The 17,671-nt window shown below is 36.3% G+C and overlaps 1 protein-coding gene across 1 annotated transcript; it reads right to left on the reverse strand.

Moving 5' to 3' along the window:
* Positions 1-2,350: 2,350 nt before the first annotated feature.
* FUS6 (COP9 signalosome complex subunit 1) lies at positions 2,351-16,496 on the reverse strand. The gene is made up of 6 exons (XM_088961826.1): positions 15,594-16,496; positions 5,446-5,766; positions 4,606-4,722; positions 4,427-4,512; positions 3,086-3,320; positions 2,351-2,921 (listed from the first exon to the last, which is right to left on the reverse strand). Exons 1-6 carry the CDS (start codon positions 15,978-15,980, stop codon positions 2,745-2,747), a joined length of 1,323 nt encoding a protein of 440 aa, XP_088817952.1. The 5' UTR covers positions 15,981-16,496; the 3' UTR covers positions 2,351-2,744.
* Positions 16,497-17,671: the final 1,175 nt, after the last annotated feature.

Consider the following 17,671-nt stretch of genomic DNA (forward strand, 5'->3'; position numbering starts at 1 on the left):
ATAATCAAAAACCATTATCTGATTCAATGATTCAACCATTCGGATAAATGAATCACTAACTAAATCAACAGTTTTTTTGGCAAAAATTGTTTTAAAGTGAAATGGAACCAATTAACTGACTGATTCCCGAATTTTCTGATCCGATGACGCTAACCCAACCCAATCTTCATCCAACATTCTCAACCCTAATCTAATCCAATTATGGGTTTGAATCACAACCGTACGTACAAAATTTAGATATAAGTATGTAAATGCACCATATCATATTTATGCAAGCACAAATATTATGATAATACTTTACGGGAAAAAAAAAAAAAAAAAACATGTATATTGATGGGCTTGTTATTGCTGGGCCAAGGGTTGGCGCCTTGAATTTAAAGATGCCAAAGTTCCATCAATGGACAGTAAGAGACTATAATGGGTAGTTAAAAATTATGGAATACAAGCCACGTAACCTCATGGGCCCAATTTTCCTTATGAGGCACCATTTGGCCATCACTTTTTTTATTTTAATATAATTAAATGAACCATAAACAATTTTGGAAAGATGGGTCTAGTAGTCAAGATCAATCTATTCATCTAGGCCCATAACTTGCAGTGTATTTCCATAAATTCCTTGTCTAGATTCTGAATCCACCATTGGTTGAGTTTTAAGTTTCAATTAAAAGTTAAAACATTGGCTATGCCAAAAATGAACATAATATGATAATAAGATTATTCTTTCCATCCAATTTAGGTACTATTTAGGTAGGAGGTGTTACTTAGAGATATTGGTACAGTTTTTTTTTTTTTTTTGGTAAAAGATTTTTATTAATGTTTTAGGAAAAAGGTTCAATTAAATGCATGACTAAAGACCACAATCAGTGCTTCCTTCTAAATTTAGGCCCAGATTATCTTATCTATAGATAAGATCCCTCCCGTGAATCCTGATTGGTTGGAAATTGGCCCACATGACAAATTATGAGGAGTTGAAACTTCTACCAATAAAAACAGGTTCCAACCCTCTACCAAGTTATCTAACACCGTACCTCATAATGAGACTGAGATACACCATAAATGTGGGCCCGCTGTATGAAATCATGTTGGTAGAGGGTTGAAACATGTTTTATTGACAGGTGATCCCGGACTCAATTATGACAGAGAGACTAAGTGGTCACCCACACTCATCCAAAAAGACATCAATTGAATTAGGCATCGACCAAAAGACCCTTGATAACGGTTGAAAGTGATGAGATGAATGGTTTATTGATTAGTGATTACCATACCCTAAGGCCTTAAGATATTTTATTATTTTGTTGAGTAAAAGACAAAGCAACGAAGTATTCATTCAATTCAGTTTCGGTCAGTATCGAATAGTTCTTTTTACCTTATTTTAATTTAACAAAGAAAAAAAAAACGGGAAGAAGAGGCAGAAAAGAACATTACAAAGGAGACGATAAAATAGAAAATATTGCTAGTTCATTACATATAAGAATCAGCTATTAATTATAATCAACCACCGCCTTGACTAGAATCAAAGATAAAACTGTAAGAGTGGCGTTTTTCCTTCTGTATTTTCACATCGTTATGTTAATATATTGCTTTTTTGATGGTTGCCAAAGAAAAATACAATTTGGTGCGTCTGTGTGTGGGGGGTGGGGGGAAGAAAATGCAGCAGATCTGACTAGGCTTGTATCCCTATTCTAGCTATCTGACGGGTATGGTAAATACGTTAATGAAACGCTTTACTTTTACAAAAAGTTTGACAAAAAAATACAAAGTATTAATATTTAGACTTTTATTATCTGGTGACGCCATTGTATGGATTTTGTAAATTCCAGAAACAAGCTTGATTTTCAAAGGTCTGAAGTGTGATATCTAAAAGTGCAATAATTACATTAAGAATTATATTAGTATTTGTGAACTTTTCTTATCCATTATTGATGATATTCAGTTAATAGATGTCAACACCATTGTATTCATCTAATTCTAATATACTGCAGATTATGTAGGGAGATGTTGCCATACAAGACCATAGTGTAATGGGTAGGGTAGGGATGTGGGAACTATTTGTGGATAAGAGATCCGGAGTGGCCTTGTACTCATAAACTGTTCAGCCCCCCTTAGAATTCTTACCCCCACCATACAGGTGGGATGAATCCTGCCCGAGAATGCAGTTTATAAGGGGGATTACCAGTAGACTATGGAAGCTATAATTTCAAAATTCTACAATGGGTTGCAGTGTACTTCAAAGATATCAAGGAGCTTCAAAAGTACTGGCATCTCTTTTCACTCCATCCCTGAACTGAATGGAATGGAATAATAACTTGCAGGGGGTAAGCAATAATCCTGTAAAAGCAATAAAGAAACATGAAACAAATGACAGTTCTTAAAACCCAAATGAGCAAAAGTGTGGAGTGGACCTCAACAATTCCAATCCTAAATTTGCCTTCTGTTAACTAACATGATGATAATGCTTAGACAAAGCGCATGCATGGGCAATGCACGAGCAGATAGTAAATACAATACAAAGACGACCAAAACCATTAGTCACAGTGAAGAGTCATCATATATATATAAACACGACATCCGGCTTCTTGAGCAATGCATGGCGCGCCACTGCCTGTATATAGATAATTTCCCTGGGGTTACCCAAACTTGACGACCCAAATCTCCATAACAAATATACCAGGGCAGTGTTTACAGAGGCAATCATCAATCCAAAACCATAAGCAGAACATTAGGATCGTAACTAGCCCACCAGGCTACATTTTCCTCGCTGCCCTAAGGTTGTATTCATGCTTGAGAAGATTGGCTCTGAGAAGCATCGCCCTGACATCTCGGTCAAACTCACTGCCAGTCTGTAGTACCCGTTGGAATGTAGCATTCCTTTGATCAGCATGTCGTGCATACAGAATTTTATTGTGCGAATCAATTCGAGCCTGCGGGGAAACCGGTGGGTCAATTAAGCATGAATATGTGTGAAAATTGCCAGAATTAAGGCCTTTGAGTTTGAGGCTCTTGGCTCTTTCTCCATGCAGGGTCAAATCAAAGTTGTACTTGAAAAGAGAACATGAAAATGGACACGATTTACTCCAAACCTTACCTGTATCTGGTTGTCAGTGATCAATGCTTCCAGTTCTTTCTCCAATCCTGCAACACTTGTCTTTAAGGCACTAGCCATCATTCGCAGATCAACAGACACGAAAGGGTGTGTATACTGGATGAGGGCTTTGTGACGAATTTGATTATAAAGAGTCTCCACATGGTCATACAAATGGATATCAAGTAACAGATTCGCCTTGAGATTCTCAAGGTACTCGAGACACGATGCATAATGGCTGCAATGTCAAAAAAGCTTTACCTTGCTTAGATTTTAGACCAGAAGTCCAATCGAAACTTTTACATCTGACAGTTTTTAGAAGCCCAAAGGCTGGATCTAACAATTATTAACTGTCATTTTCATTTGACAGTTAAAATAATTGTAATTACGTCAACAAAATATACATAATAAATTTTATAAAGAACCCTACTTTATCAGCAATATTGCAAGAACTAAGGGTCCTTTGGTTTGCAGTAAGAATTGGAATTTGGAATCGGAATTTGGAATCGGAATCGAAATGGTTCATTCCCTCACCTTCTTTGATTCATATGCGAATGAAATTAGCTGGAATGGGTTCTTGTTTCCAAGGAAGGGGGAGGGAATGGCGAATTCCTCAAATGGGGAATGTCATTCCACCTGGAATGGGAATGGGAACCCAATTCCACCCTTCCGCTTGGTTCACGGGAATAGGGGTTTGGAATTGGAATTAGAATGGTCCATTCCAAACTCCAACCGTTTGGTTGGGCGGAATCAGAATCACATTCCCATTCCTGCTGGAATTGGAATTAGAATGGTCATTTCCTCCCCTCCCCCTCAGGAATGAGAATCCATTCCAGCTGACTCCAATTCTGGTTCCCATCTGAACCAAACAGGTAGGGAGAATAGACCACTCCAATTCCAATTCCGATGGATTTCTATTCCGATTCCAACTTTAAACCAAACAGACCCTGAGAAGTCATTAATATGTAATGGGTAGGCTTTGGAAATATCCTCGACGCCAATCTCCTAAGTTGGAATATTCTCTTTGAAACTTAAGAATCTAGGAACTTGATTGAAAGTATTCCAATCCAGAAAACAAAGTACTTCCTTGCTATATGGATACCACAAGCAAAAAGTTTGGCAAATTCCAGTATTTCCATTGAGTTTGAGATAAATCTGAATTGAGGCAAGAAAGTGAACATTTGAACAGATCCAGAAGTATTGTATTTAAGGAGATTTTGGCATGTCTGTAGTCTCTTAGCAAAGTTCAATACCAACATGTTAAAATTAGGAAAAAAATATAATGATGTGGCTGATTAAAGGCAGCAAAATAAACATTGCACTTAATAATTCATGTTTCTTTACCTGGAATAGAAATCGTGAATAAGCTCCCTTACTTCAGGTACTAGCTCTAAGAAATTCCGGAAGTTCAAATTGTCTATAACTTTGTTCTGGCATGTAAATGCAAACAATGTAAACTTTCTCAATTAAGCAGAAAACTAACAAAACGCAGTACTTTCTGACAGAGAACAGAGGATACATACCTTCAACTCTGTCCTGTCAAAACTAGCAAGTGCACAAAGTCCACCATATGTTGCAACATCTTGAGGTGCAATCACTTCTGTGTAATTATTCCCCAATTCAGGACCTGTTTCCAAGAACTGCATATACACCAAAACAAGCAAATGCATCAAGGTGATGCATAGCTGCCTCGCCCAAGCACCCCGTGGGTTCTTATTGGCACTTAGTGCACCCTTAACAAGAAAAAAGACAACTAAATAAAGCTCTTAACTTCCGGTCCACAAATCTGTATCTTTAGCTTTGTTCTCTGTGGTTGATGGCTTGATACTAGTAACCCTTTTCTTTAAGATTTTCTGGAAGATGGTGAAAGCTGTTGGAAACTTCTTTTGCTTCTGTTTTCTTCTACTTGGAAATTTATATTGTGATCACTGCTTTTTGGCTGTACTTAGTGGGGTTGATGTACAGAATCTCTTTGCACGTGCATATTTATAGTATACATAATACAATACAATATAGCACCTTACCTTTTTCAATCCTAGTTACAAATTACTAAATTGTAACATTACAACATAGCTAATAATATTTTAAAACTAACCTGTCATCAAATCTTGCTAAAACACATTGTATACTTTTTTTATATTAGAGCATTTGCAAGTATACACGTGTAGACTTTTATATTAGAGCGGTGGAACTTCTCTTTTTGTTAATAAAATATTATTTTAATTATCAAGAAAAAAGTATACATATGCATATGAATATATAGATAGATAGACAATTTGACAAATAGATAGTTACAGTATATAGACAAAACTAAAATTAGCATAATCAAAATGAGATATACAATACAGAATCGTAATACAAACCTTCCGAGCAGCAAGTTTGTACTTTTTACCATCCAAGTGAGCCAACCCTGCAGCACATCTCAGTTTTGCAACTGTAACAGGGTCCAGTGCATCTGGTGTTTGTTCTGCTTTACTAACATAGCTGTTAACATGTGTAAATTGACCCATCTCGATGCTGACCAGAATTGCATTCAAACACATCTGAATTATGTGCTTAGATGTAGTGCAATAATCACGTGTGCGAACATAATTTTTAAAAGCATCACCAAGTGCACCATGGGCATAATAAAAATCTCCAAAATCATTATATCCCATTCTGATGCTTTCTTTGATTAGATTTGTCTGCAAAAGAAATAATAAACAAGTAAACAGATAAACTTTGGAATGTGTAAAGGCCAAAAAGGAGAGAAATGGAAGAAATACATAGTTATAGTAACTGATTATTAAATGATGAGTCATGGATAGATATTAGCAAGTGAGGTCAGATAGTGTAATTACACTCGAAAGGAATATGATTATAAAATAAACAAGTATCACCAATCAAATTAGACTATAAGAAGATGAATGTGCAGTTACTAACATGAAATGAAACATCTCAGTTTTGATAAATGTGCAGTTACTAACATGAAAGTTCAGAAAATGTTCAGTTACTAACATGAAATGAAACATGCAGCTTATATCTTTTGATAAATAACCTTTTAACAACTCATAAATTTTCACTGTATAAGCTGCACAAAGAAGGTAAGTGCTTGCAAGAAAAAATAAGTATCGTAATCAATGTTGGGGCACTTGATAGAAAATAAATCTTCTATTAGGACTGATCATGGGCTGGGCCTGGGTTTTTACAGAGTAGTAACAGCATTTTGAGCTGCCCAGGCCCACACAACAGGCCTTATAAGATGTCTGGGCCCAAGCCCTGGCTGGGCATCCAAGCTTGCCTGTACAATTAATAAAATTATACTTTAAAAGTTAAAATTTTAATCTAAGTTTATATTTAAAATTACAGAAAATATATAATTTATTATACACATATTTTAATAGATTATACACACGTATACTATAAATATTATTTATATGGTACATATATATTATAAATATTATACATAATATATTATACTGTTTATATTAACCTTTTTGGACCAAGTTGGACTGTCTGGACCTAGAATTCTAGGGCCTGGGCCCAGAAATTTCTGGGATGGGATGGGCCCAGGCAGAAATGATTGCTTTGCAAGTTAAACTAATTAACTTGATTAATAATTTAAAAAATAAAAAGAATAAGAAAGACTGACTAACACTTGTAGGCATGATCTATAAAAAAAATAAAAAGAATAATATATTATATATATTATCATAATTTGAAACTTTATGTTCCATGTGAAATGGAATAGCATTATCGGAGAGAGAGAGAGAGAGAGAGAGAGAGAGAGAGACGATAACAATATTATCATAGTTTTCAAGGTGCCAAGGCGAGGCTAGGCGACAAGGGGGCGCCTTGTCGCCTAGGCGATGGATTTTTTTAAGTGAAAAATACATATCCTAGGTAGTTCCCTAGGTTCCATAACCATCTTTCCTTAATAACTATCCATAATTTTCATAAGAAAATTATAAACTTCATGTTCATGTCTAGAAAATCAACATATTTATGAGAAGAAAAATAAGAAAGAAAATAAAATTCAATAAATATGGGACTGAACCCCTATTTTGTTATAGGAAAAGAAGAAAAGAAAATGTGGAAGAAGAAGAAGTGGAGGAAGAAATGTGTTGATTAGACAAAACTTTAAGTTTTTCCCTTATTGGTTCAAATTCTGAAGTCTTTGAGGGTTCAATACAGCAGTTAGCAATGTTTGTATTGATTAAACCCTAACAAATAAGAAAATAATAAAAAGAAATTAGTTTATAAACACAAAAAATGAATATTTTTGTTTAATAATGTCTATTTTATAATTATAATCTCAAAAAAGTAACAATATAAAATTATTATGTAAGAAGCATACAAAACTGCTAGGCGACTGGGCAAGGCAAGCCTCCAAGGGCGCCTTGTCGCCTAGGCATCGCCTTGACAACTATAAATATTATATAAGAACAGTGTCTTGTTGCCCATGTCAGTTCACAAATCCGCCATTTCCTTATTGGTATTGATAATTGGTTTTTATTGGTTCGGAAAATAAGAAAAATATAGAATAACATGCTAATTACAAAAATGAAAAGCCTAACATATTAAGCATTTGTATTGTGGTCTTTTTCTAAGGTAATTATAATCTTGTATTAAGAGAGGAAGAGGGAGAGTAAAGGGAGCCCAGTGCACAAGCAAGGTTCAAAGTATCAATACGATACGAGCTTCGGTCGTATCGTATTAGAACTTAGAAACGGCTGAAACTCTTTTTTTTTAGTTTTTTTTTCAAATTTTGGTTTTTTGGAAAGCTGATAACCTGTTTTTTATTATTAAAAAAATTGGGGGTCCAAAACACTTGGAAATAGACGTTTCAGACCTTATCGTTTTCAAAAGATACGATACGATACACCCAATACGGGATGTATCGTATCGATACTTTGAACCATGTGCACAAGGCTCCCACCAATGCAAGGTCTAGGGAAAGATAGATATACACAGCCTTAGCCCTGTAAATACACAGAGGCCCCATTCACTTTTCGGGAAGTTACTTACCCAAGTAAACCCATGTTCTTTTATTTTCTAGGTAAATAAAACGATGACCATTTTAGCCATAAAAAATCCATTATTAAAAGGGGCAACTTTGTCCCATCCTAGTGTCAGAAACTTTCTCCTAGTTGGGAAAGTTGCTTACCCACCTGGGAGATGAGTATCACTTACCTGGGTAAGTGATACACATGAGGGTGTCCCAGGTTTGATACTTGATATAGAGAAGGCTTATGACCATGTTAACTGGAGGTGTATTGATTTTGTGTTGCATCAAATGAAGTTTGGGCAGAAATCGAGAAACTGAATTAAAGTGTGTATAACCTCTCCCAAATTTTCAATTTTGATTAATAGTCAGTCAACAGGGTTTTTTGATAGCTCTAGGGGTCTAAGACAGGGTGATCCCTGTCCCCCTTGCTCTTTATTAGTGTTATGGAACTACTTACTCTGTTCTACAAAAAGCAGTTGATTCTGGTGATTGGGAAGGTTTTGCAATCGCTCATGAGGGGGAAAAGGCCAATATTCTCCAATTTGCATATGATACTTTATGCTTTGTGGATGCTTCTCCTTCCCAATTAGATTTTGTCATTGGGATTTTAACCTGGTTTGAGGTGGTCTTTGGGTTCAAAGTCAATTGGAACAAAAGTCAAATCATTCCAATGGGTCAAGTAACCAACATAGTTGATTGTGCGGAGGTGCTGGCTTGTCAGATTGAATCCCTCCCATTGAAATATTTGGGTTTACCCTTGGGGCCAAATTGTTTAGCTTCCTCGATTTGGGATCCAGTTATTGAAAGAATGGAGAGGAAATTAGCATCATGGAAGGCAAGATATCTATCTTTTGGGGGTAGGGTTACTCTGATAAAAAGTACCCTTTCCAATTTACCTACTTATTTCCTCTCTTTTTTCCCCATCCCAAACAAAGTATCAAAAAGATTGGAGCAGCTTCAGAGAAGTTTTCTTTGGAGGGGTTGGGAAGAGGAGCAAAGAATTCACCTAATCAATTGGGACCAAGTATGTCTTGCTAAGGCTGAAGGTGGTTTAAGTATAAGGAAGTTGAAGAGCTTTAATTCTGCCCTCCTTTGTAAGTGGATCTGGAGGTTCTCGGCTGAAAGTAATGCTTGGTGTAGATCCCTCATAGCTGGTAAATATGGGGTGGAGTGGGGCAACTAGAGATCTAGGGATCCTCCTCCAAGTTGGGGCAACTCCCTTTGGAAAGGTATCATGAAGAATTTCTTTGTTTTCTTGGAAGGGATTTCAGTCAAGATTGGTAAAGGGAATAGAACTAAATAAATTTTAGGACTCTTGGTGCTTGGATGAGCCTCTAGCTGAGTTTTTTTCCCTCTTTCTCAGAGTGCTTCTAACCAATAAGCATCTGTGGCTGAGTGCTTTTGTTCGGCTGGAGACTCTGTTACTTGGAACCCCCCCCCCTCCTTAGGAGGAATCTTTTTGATTGGGAGTTGAAAGAGATTGTAGAGATGATGACTCTTCCTCAGAAGCAGAAGATAGACCTGCTCTCGGAAGACAAATGGTGCTGGAAGTGGAATCCGGATGGGGAATTTTCTGTCAAATCCCTGGCCTCTAAGCTTTGCAGATTGGGTCTCACTGATTTCCCAGCTACACAGATATGGAACTCTACAAGTCCATCAAAATCCAACTTTCTGATTTGGATGATGGCCCTTGACAAATGTCTTTCCAGATCTAAATCTTGTGAGGCGGGGCATTCAAATTTTGGATTTATCTTGTGGTCTTTGTGGGTTCCTTGCTGAATCAACAAACCATTTGTGTATTCACTGTCCGTTCTCCTCTCAGGTTTGGGAGCACTTTCTCAAATCCATGAATATCAGTTGGGTTATGCCTAGATCGGTTAAGGAGCTCCTCTGCTGCTGGAATGTCAAAGGCCTAAGCAAGAAAGGGAAACTGGTGTGGAGGACTATTCCTGCTTCTGTCTTGTAGTCCATTTGGGCCGAGAGGAACAGTAGGATTTTCTGTAATAGAGCTAAGAGCCCTGAAGATATAATTCAGAGAGCAGTGCGCAAGATGATCTCTTGGGTGTCTGTTACTGAGGAGTTCAGAAGTCTGAATTTGTCTGTTTTGTTTCATTCTAACTCCTGGTGGAGATTGTAATTGCTGCGGTTTTCAGACTGCCTTTCTGAGTATGAATCCAGCTTGTATGTGTTTTGGTTTGAATAAAATTACATTACCTTTTTCCAAAAAAAATACGAGTAAGTGATACCCAAGAAAAATAAATTTGCCATGGACCCCATAAATCTGAAAAAAGAACATGGGTGTCTTGGTCAATGGGATTTTTAACTTCCCCCCCTCTCAAAAATCCAAAAAATGAACGAGCCCAGAGAAGCTGTTTCCAAGATGTGAACCCTGGTCACCCAGGTCGCAATGGAGCAACCCAACCATTGGCCAAGGCCCACAAAGGAAGAGGGAGAGTCCCTTACAAAATAATAACAATACTGATTCTTCACAATGTATACCAGAGTATTATTTATAGAAACTTTTCATAATACAAAATCCTTTTCTCAAATGATTGTTTGCTATTTGGTTGAAGCCTTCAAAACTTCTTGCATATGCTAGCCTAAAAGATGATAAGCCTTTTCACCATGGTTCAAAGTATCAATATGTATCATACCATATTATATGATACATATCGGTTTTCAGGGTCACCAATATGTGAAATACCAAGAGTTAGTGCCTTTTAATGGATTTAAACATTAGTACCCATCCTATTAGATGCATTGTGAATTTCCAAACTGCAAAAATAAAATTAAAAGAAAAGAATATCAACCTCGTAACACACTTGATACTTGAATGTTCAGTATCAAGGCTTCTAAATGCAGTATCTTACCCTCAAAAATTCTTTTGTTTTGTTCTAACCAGAGAGACCAACAGATAGATAGCTGCTGGTGCCAGCTTGCAAAAAGCATTTGTTGTGCTCTTGTATACCATGCATGCTATTTTATTATCTTGTAAAACACCAACACGATGCACTTTACATCCAAATGACTCATGATGAACAAATAACAATCAATCAAGAAAACAATAAAAAACAATCTATCAAGAGCAAAGATGCAAATTAAAGAAGCCTAACCCCAAAGAACCAATTTCACTTTTTTTCTTTTTTTATAAGTGATCTGACATTTTATTAATAACAGAAAATACACATATAACAGTCGATGTGGAGAAGAACCAAGCTCACTTTAGGAGTCTGAATTACAAAAAATTGAACCTAATCCATACTGAACCAACCAAGCAGGTATAAGATAATGCAGTTCTAATTTGCAACTTTGGCATTCATGCAATGTGTTCATTCTAAAAGTTCCATTGATTTGGACACCAAGTCATATATATATCACAAACCCAAGTCAGACCAGACATAACCAGAACTGCAGTTTCAAATATGTGATTAGCCTATTTCAATTCACAGTGGTTTCATAAGCAGTTTGCATTGTTTCTGTGTTTCTTTTAAACATAAGTTGGAAAGATCCATGTAGTCGAAGGCAGCTGGCAATGACTATGCATTTTTGCCTACCAAGGCAAGGCAATAAAGATGGAACAAATAAACAGATACATGTTTTAGTATGTATATAGGAACTCTTTAATCTTTGAGGAAAAAAAATCCCTGATGAAACCCCCGTAAAAATTCGAAAAAAGTTAAACTTTGATGTTGTAGTTCAGACAACACAGGTGAGTCGGGTATTGGAGGAGCACTCAGAGTCAGAGATCATAGGGGAGAGATTCTATATTTCTATTTGCTTTTTCAGGCCCAAAAGGTGTGTGGAACTCAATAAGGACAAAACTCCAAGCAGTGCTTTAAGATCTATGGCTAGCAAGGAATCTGGGTTTTAGAGTCATGCATATAGAAGGGGATTCACAAACAATCATTATTGGACAGTTTAAAGGCAAAATGTTAAGGACCATGGCACCATAGTCACCAGATTATGAAGCAATGCATTTGGCTAATGAGATGGAAGCAGTTCTCAATTGGGTTCATCAAACTGCCATCTGATTTGGGATGAAGTAGTAAAAATGTTGTTATATTAGAAGTTGTTTTCTAGGAGTTGAGGAAAGCAGCAAGGGGCTTGCTCTATTAGTATCTTTAAGGGAATATACAGGTTGTATAACCTTATGTACATATTTCTCCTCTATTAATAAAACATTGCTAATTGCTGACAAAAAACCAACCCTTCTGAGTTATGAACAGCTCCTAAGGAAAACTAATAAGATCTCTTAAATTATGGATATCAGTGCAGCAATATTTCAGGAAATTCCTCCATGTCTCTAGTTTTGGTTTTATTACCTTTTTCAACTCATTGTTCATGGGTTCTTATATACACATTTTCTATACCTTGGCCATACAGGCAATTGTATAAGACAAATCAGTACTTTGCCATTTCGGGGGAAAATATTATGTTAATTTTTTATCAAAAATAGGAATCAAAACAAGGCATATAATCCAATCATGTGTCCGATAAGATCATTGAGAAGTATAACACCCTCCCTCCTACAGACAAGTAAATTGGATGGTCTCTATGGCAAATGAAGAAATTGCCACAAAACATTAAGTACTATGGTTTTGGGACAGAGTGCATTTGCCATTTTCTTGAGCGACAAGAGATTACATTCCCATATCCATATTAAGTTGCCAATTTGAACAAAAGGGAAAAACAAGCATATAATCCAACCATGCGTCCAATAAGGTCTCTGGGAATAGATTCAATCTCCCCCTCATCTTACAGATGAGTAAATTGGATAGTCCCTGTAGCAACTAGCAAATGAAGAAATTGTCACAAAACATTCGATGTTTTGGTTTTGGGACAGAGTGCATTTGCCTTTTTTTTACCAGGAAGAGAGTAAATTACCATCACTTATAGTTATGTACATAAAAAAAGGAACTAATTGGAAGATGATTGCACATTAGAGGAGTCCTGAGGTTACTCTTCAATGGAAAATGAATAAAACCTTAAAGCAGTTTTTGGAACACAAAGTCACTAATTAAAGGAAGTGCAGAGAACTAAAAAAAAAAAACTAAAAATCAGATAAGTTTCTGGAAGTAAAGCTTCAAGATGTATCTAATAAGTGGTAAACAGCTAGAGAAAAGCATGTCTCAGTATTAAAGGAACTGAAAAATCAGCAATCAGATTCAATTGAGTGAAACTGAAAATATAATATTACAAGTATTTAGACATTTGGTTGCCTGAATCATATAGTTCAGATTCAAATAAGGAGCTACCTTGTACTCAAAACTTAACAATGAAATTTTTGGGAAAAATGTAAATCATAAAAGAAAACCAAAGCATGAGATTTCGAGGAAAAAAGATAAATTGAAGGACAGAAAAAGGTTAACATGATTAGGTATTGTATCTGAACTTTTGAACAAAAGTCCCATTGACATCAATGGACATCCATGTCAATTAACATTATCATATTAATGAGGAGTTTAAGAAGGAAAAAAAAGAGGAATATAATAACAGAAATATCCGAGTTTAAATAAACCAGAAAAACAAACCAAAGGCAACAGAGTCCCTTGTTAAAGATCCTTTCAAGTCCCCGGCTGGGAACTTATACTAATACTAGATGTCCTATCTGACAGAGACTGGAACTGAGAAAAAAAATGTACAGAAAATATTCTTCAAGAAAATAAATAAATGAACAAATCAGTTAGTAATATCAGAAAATATGATATATGGGTATCAAAAGGATTGAACCAGTAGTAAAGGGCCTGAAAAATCAGTGGATCAGATTCAGGTGAGTGAAACTGGAACTGTAATATCGCAAGTTTTTAACAGTTTAGTTGCCTGAATCATAAGAAGCATTGAAGATCCAGACAAGAAGCTACTAATCAAGTATTAGAAAAATAGTAAGAAAGTCAAAAGATTTAATAAAGGACCTAAGAAGCGCAATAATGGAAAAGATAGATACTCAAATGTCCAAAGTCCAAATTGCGTTGTGGGTTTTCAAGAACAATGAGAAATCATGGGCAACAAGTACAAAATGAATTAACAGACCTAGAATACCAGAGATCTCAAACTTAGGCTTGAGATCCAAAAGAAAACCACACATCTACAACAAAAATCAAAAATCAAGAGATGAATATCAGAAAAAGAAGTCTGATAGAAACAAATTAACAAAACAAATCCTACCATAGAATGGCCAGAGATGCCTGTAGGAGGCTCTCAATCTATAAACACAAAACCCTAACTCGGTCAAAATATTATGTTAAAATTGTACACAAGTATTATGGAATTTCATGTTAACCATAAACTACTAAACCAAAAATCAAATCAATAAATGACTAAATGACAACTTACACCAGATTTTAATAAATAATGACAAAATATTTGAATAACCTCTCTCAAAGGAAAAAACAAATACAAGTAAGAAACACTCATGTCGACCCAAAATGGATTAAACATATGGATCAATATATAAAGGGGGCAATTATACGTTATTTGCTTCCAATAGAATGTTTATAACCATATCATTTGTCTCATCACCCAGGTGATGGGCCTCCTTAACCACCTAGGTAATCACCTAATTGTTGCCTAGGCAACACTTGAAGAACACTAGGGCCAACTTGGAAAGTACAGCACAGTTCATTATTATTTGCTTTCTTTCTTAGGTGCAAGCTCTGAGATCTACATTGAAATGCTTACTTTCTGGTGTGTTGGTTGAACCAAATTTTCTGAAAAAGAAATTTGAAGATACTAACTAATATAACTTGTCCTAGCATCTTCTCGCATTCTATGAGATGGTATAGTTGTGCATCAATCTCAAAATAGAATTCTTCAATTTTAAGAAATAACTTCTATTGTTACCATGAAAAGTAGCGACAGTAGACACCTTATCCTGATGGCTATGTCCGTAGAGTTTACTTTGTTTCTTCCACTCAATGCAAGACAAAATGACGAAATACAAATTACTTTATTAGGAACTATTGAGTCAAAACACGGTCATGAACTTTATTGGTCTTAGCAAAACTTTGAGCATTAAAACCATTGACAAAAAATGAATTAGGTAATTTAAGCTAACAAAATATACCCAAAATAAAACGCGCTGCCAAGATAATCAAAACAATTTCTGGGCAAAGACATGAGAAGAATCCATTCTATCCGATTCAACTCCAACCTCGAGGAAAAGGGTTTCGCATGTAGAGGAGAAAGGAACCAATAAGGAATAAGAGCGCTCGATCAATTATGGATGTTTATCTACCCTAGCAGTTGTCTCAACCAGGATCTACATTTTTACAAGTAAATTTCAAGGCATCTATCTGAGATGTGGAATTGTACACTAAAACCGAATTCGATGCCTTCTTAGTTCCTATTTTCATCCCACAGTTTTGAATTCTGATGGTCTCTTCCAAGCCGAAATGAAATGCAATGATAACAGAAAAATAAATAGAACACAACGGAGAAAAATCAAATGGACAAGTTCAAGCAACATTGCGCCACTTGGATAAGTTCAGAGAGTGGTGTAAGAGACGAGTAGGTTTAAAAAAATACCCTATAAGAATTGAGTTCATTCTCGAGTTTCTCCTTCCTCTGCTCAGCTCGACGATCAACGTTGTCGGCCCATGCCTGGTCCATCCGATAAGCGGGCCCTAACCTTCCATCAATCTTCTGGACAACCTCTCTAAATAGCTGAGTATTCTCACCCTTCTTGATCTCGTCATACGCCATTCTTAACGCCTCCAACTGCATAGACTGGTTTCCACATTGATCGGCAATGAACAGAAGCCTAGTGATTTTTGTTCTCCCACTGTACAGGCTTGCATAAGCCTCCACGTCCATCTGTTCGCTACTTATAATCGGTTTAGTTCGCTTCTCGACACCTCCATTGGAGTAGATATCCTCGATCATCGTCCCTGCACCTTCCTCCTCGGCTTCCATGGCTGTTCTGCTGCAAGCCCTAATCAACTTCTCGCCCTACGGTTCCCTTTATTTCAAGGTTTGCAGCTAATTACCTCCCTGTTGCAAACTCTGTAGATTTTCTCGCTTTATTGGCTCGTCTATGTGAAGGGTTTGCTTTAGTTTTCCTCCACCGAAGCCTGTCTCTACTTCGGCCTTTCTACGCCGATGAAGGGCATCAGTGGCTCAGTGCCAAACCCAAAATCACAACTATCAAAGTATCAATCACCAAACCGGCAAACCCCTCCCTCCTCGCGAGTAGTCGCGCCTCTCCAACGTTGATCCGTTTCGGCTTATGCCTTTATGGAGGTGTTCTTAACAGTTGACATAATACAGGCGATATGAGATGGGTCGGATCAGAGTGTATCTATTCTTTACCCATATTGTACAGATGACCCAATGTCCCAAATCGGTATTCCGACTCCTATCACTTGAGCTCAGATTAGGCTCAAAGCTTTTTTTTTTTCATTCGGATTGGGGTTTTTCTATGTTGGACCCGATACAAACAGATCATTTCGACCCCCTACTAAAGATCCCCAATACCTTAATTTGCGACAAATACCTCCTGAATTTTAGCCGTTAGACAAAGATCTCCCTTATTAATGTTCTCACAGTTAACTTCGAAAAAGATTTCATTCACTTGTTTAAAGTTTTTTAAATCCCCAAACTATCCTTTCTTATTTATTTGAAATGTGAGAAGACATCACCAATCAGATCACCATGGATTTCATTGACCACGTCAGTGATTGATTTGTTCAATTCTCTTCAATTGGTGATTTCTATCATGGAAATCCACATAAATGGAGCCAGCAAGATCGCCTATTCTACTATTTGTGTGAATAACCAGTGGTGAATGTTGAGGGTAAGTGGTCATTGGCACTAATGGGGAGTAGAAGTGGAAGTAAGGGAGAGCAGAAAATGGTGATTGGCGAGCAACAAAGCCAGGGAAAGAGAATACGAGTATTAGAACATGTTAGGGTTTAAGAGAAATGGGTAATGAAAAGAAAATTAAAAAAAAAATCATGTGGATATTTTGATAATTTAATGCATTTCATCATATATGGCTTAATGGTTAAGGAGTATTTGCCGTACTGTAACAGTTTGGAGGAGTCTTTGTTGCAAATTAAAATATAGAGGCTCTTTGTCACTAACCCCATAGTACAAGGGGGTTTTTGTAATTTACCCTAAAATTTTATCCAAAAAGAGTCCAACTATCATCCATTCACTAATATGTATTGCACCTTAAATGAGATTTCAAACAATCATGATATCATATGGTTTATTTATTTATTTATCTTTTTATTTGTACATGTTTTATACTACCAAAATTTCAACTAATATTTAAAGATGTGTGCTAGTTCACGTTTTTGTTGCAAAAAAGGTAAATTATAGATCATTACCTTGTATTTGAGGGGGTAATTTCCATTACCCTAACTTTCATATTTTGGCAAGGATCCTAACCCCCTCCATTAGCATTCTGCCATTTAACTGTTTTTTCTAAATTTGTTATTGGTTTAGTTGATAAAAGTTGCATGTTGTGTTTGTTGCAATTCCAAGTTTTCATATAAGTTTCTCTTTTTATTTTTATTGTAGTTTCCATTTTATAGAAGCTTCTTTAGTGGGTATTTTGATGAATCAACTTCTTCATCACTCAACTTAACAAAGGGGGATTT

Source organism: Nelumbo lutea, chromosome 1 (genome assembly GCF_056320005.1).
Source record: "Nelumbo lutea isolate HS-2025 chromosome 1, American lotus-T2T, whole genome shotgun sequence".
NCBI lineage: Eukaryota > Viridiplantae > Streptophyta > Magnoliopsida > Proteales > Nelumbonaceae > Nelumbo > Nelumbo lutea.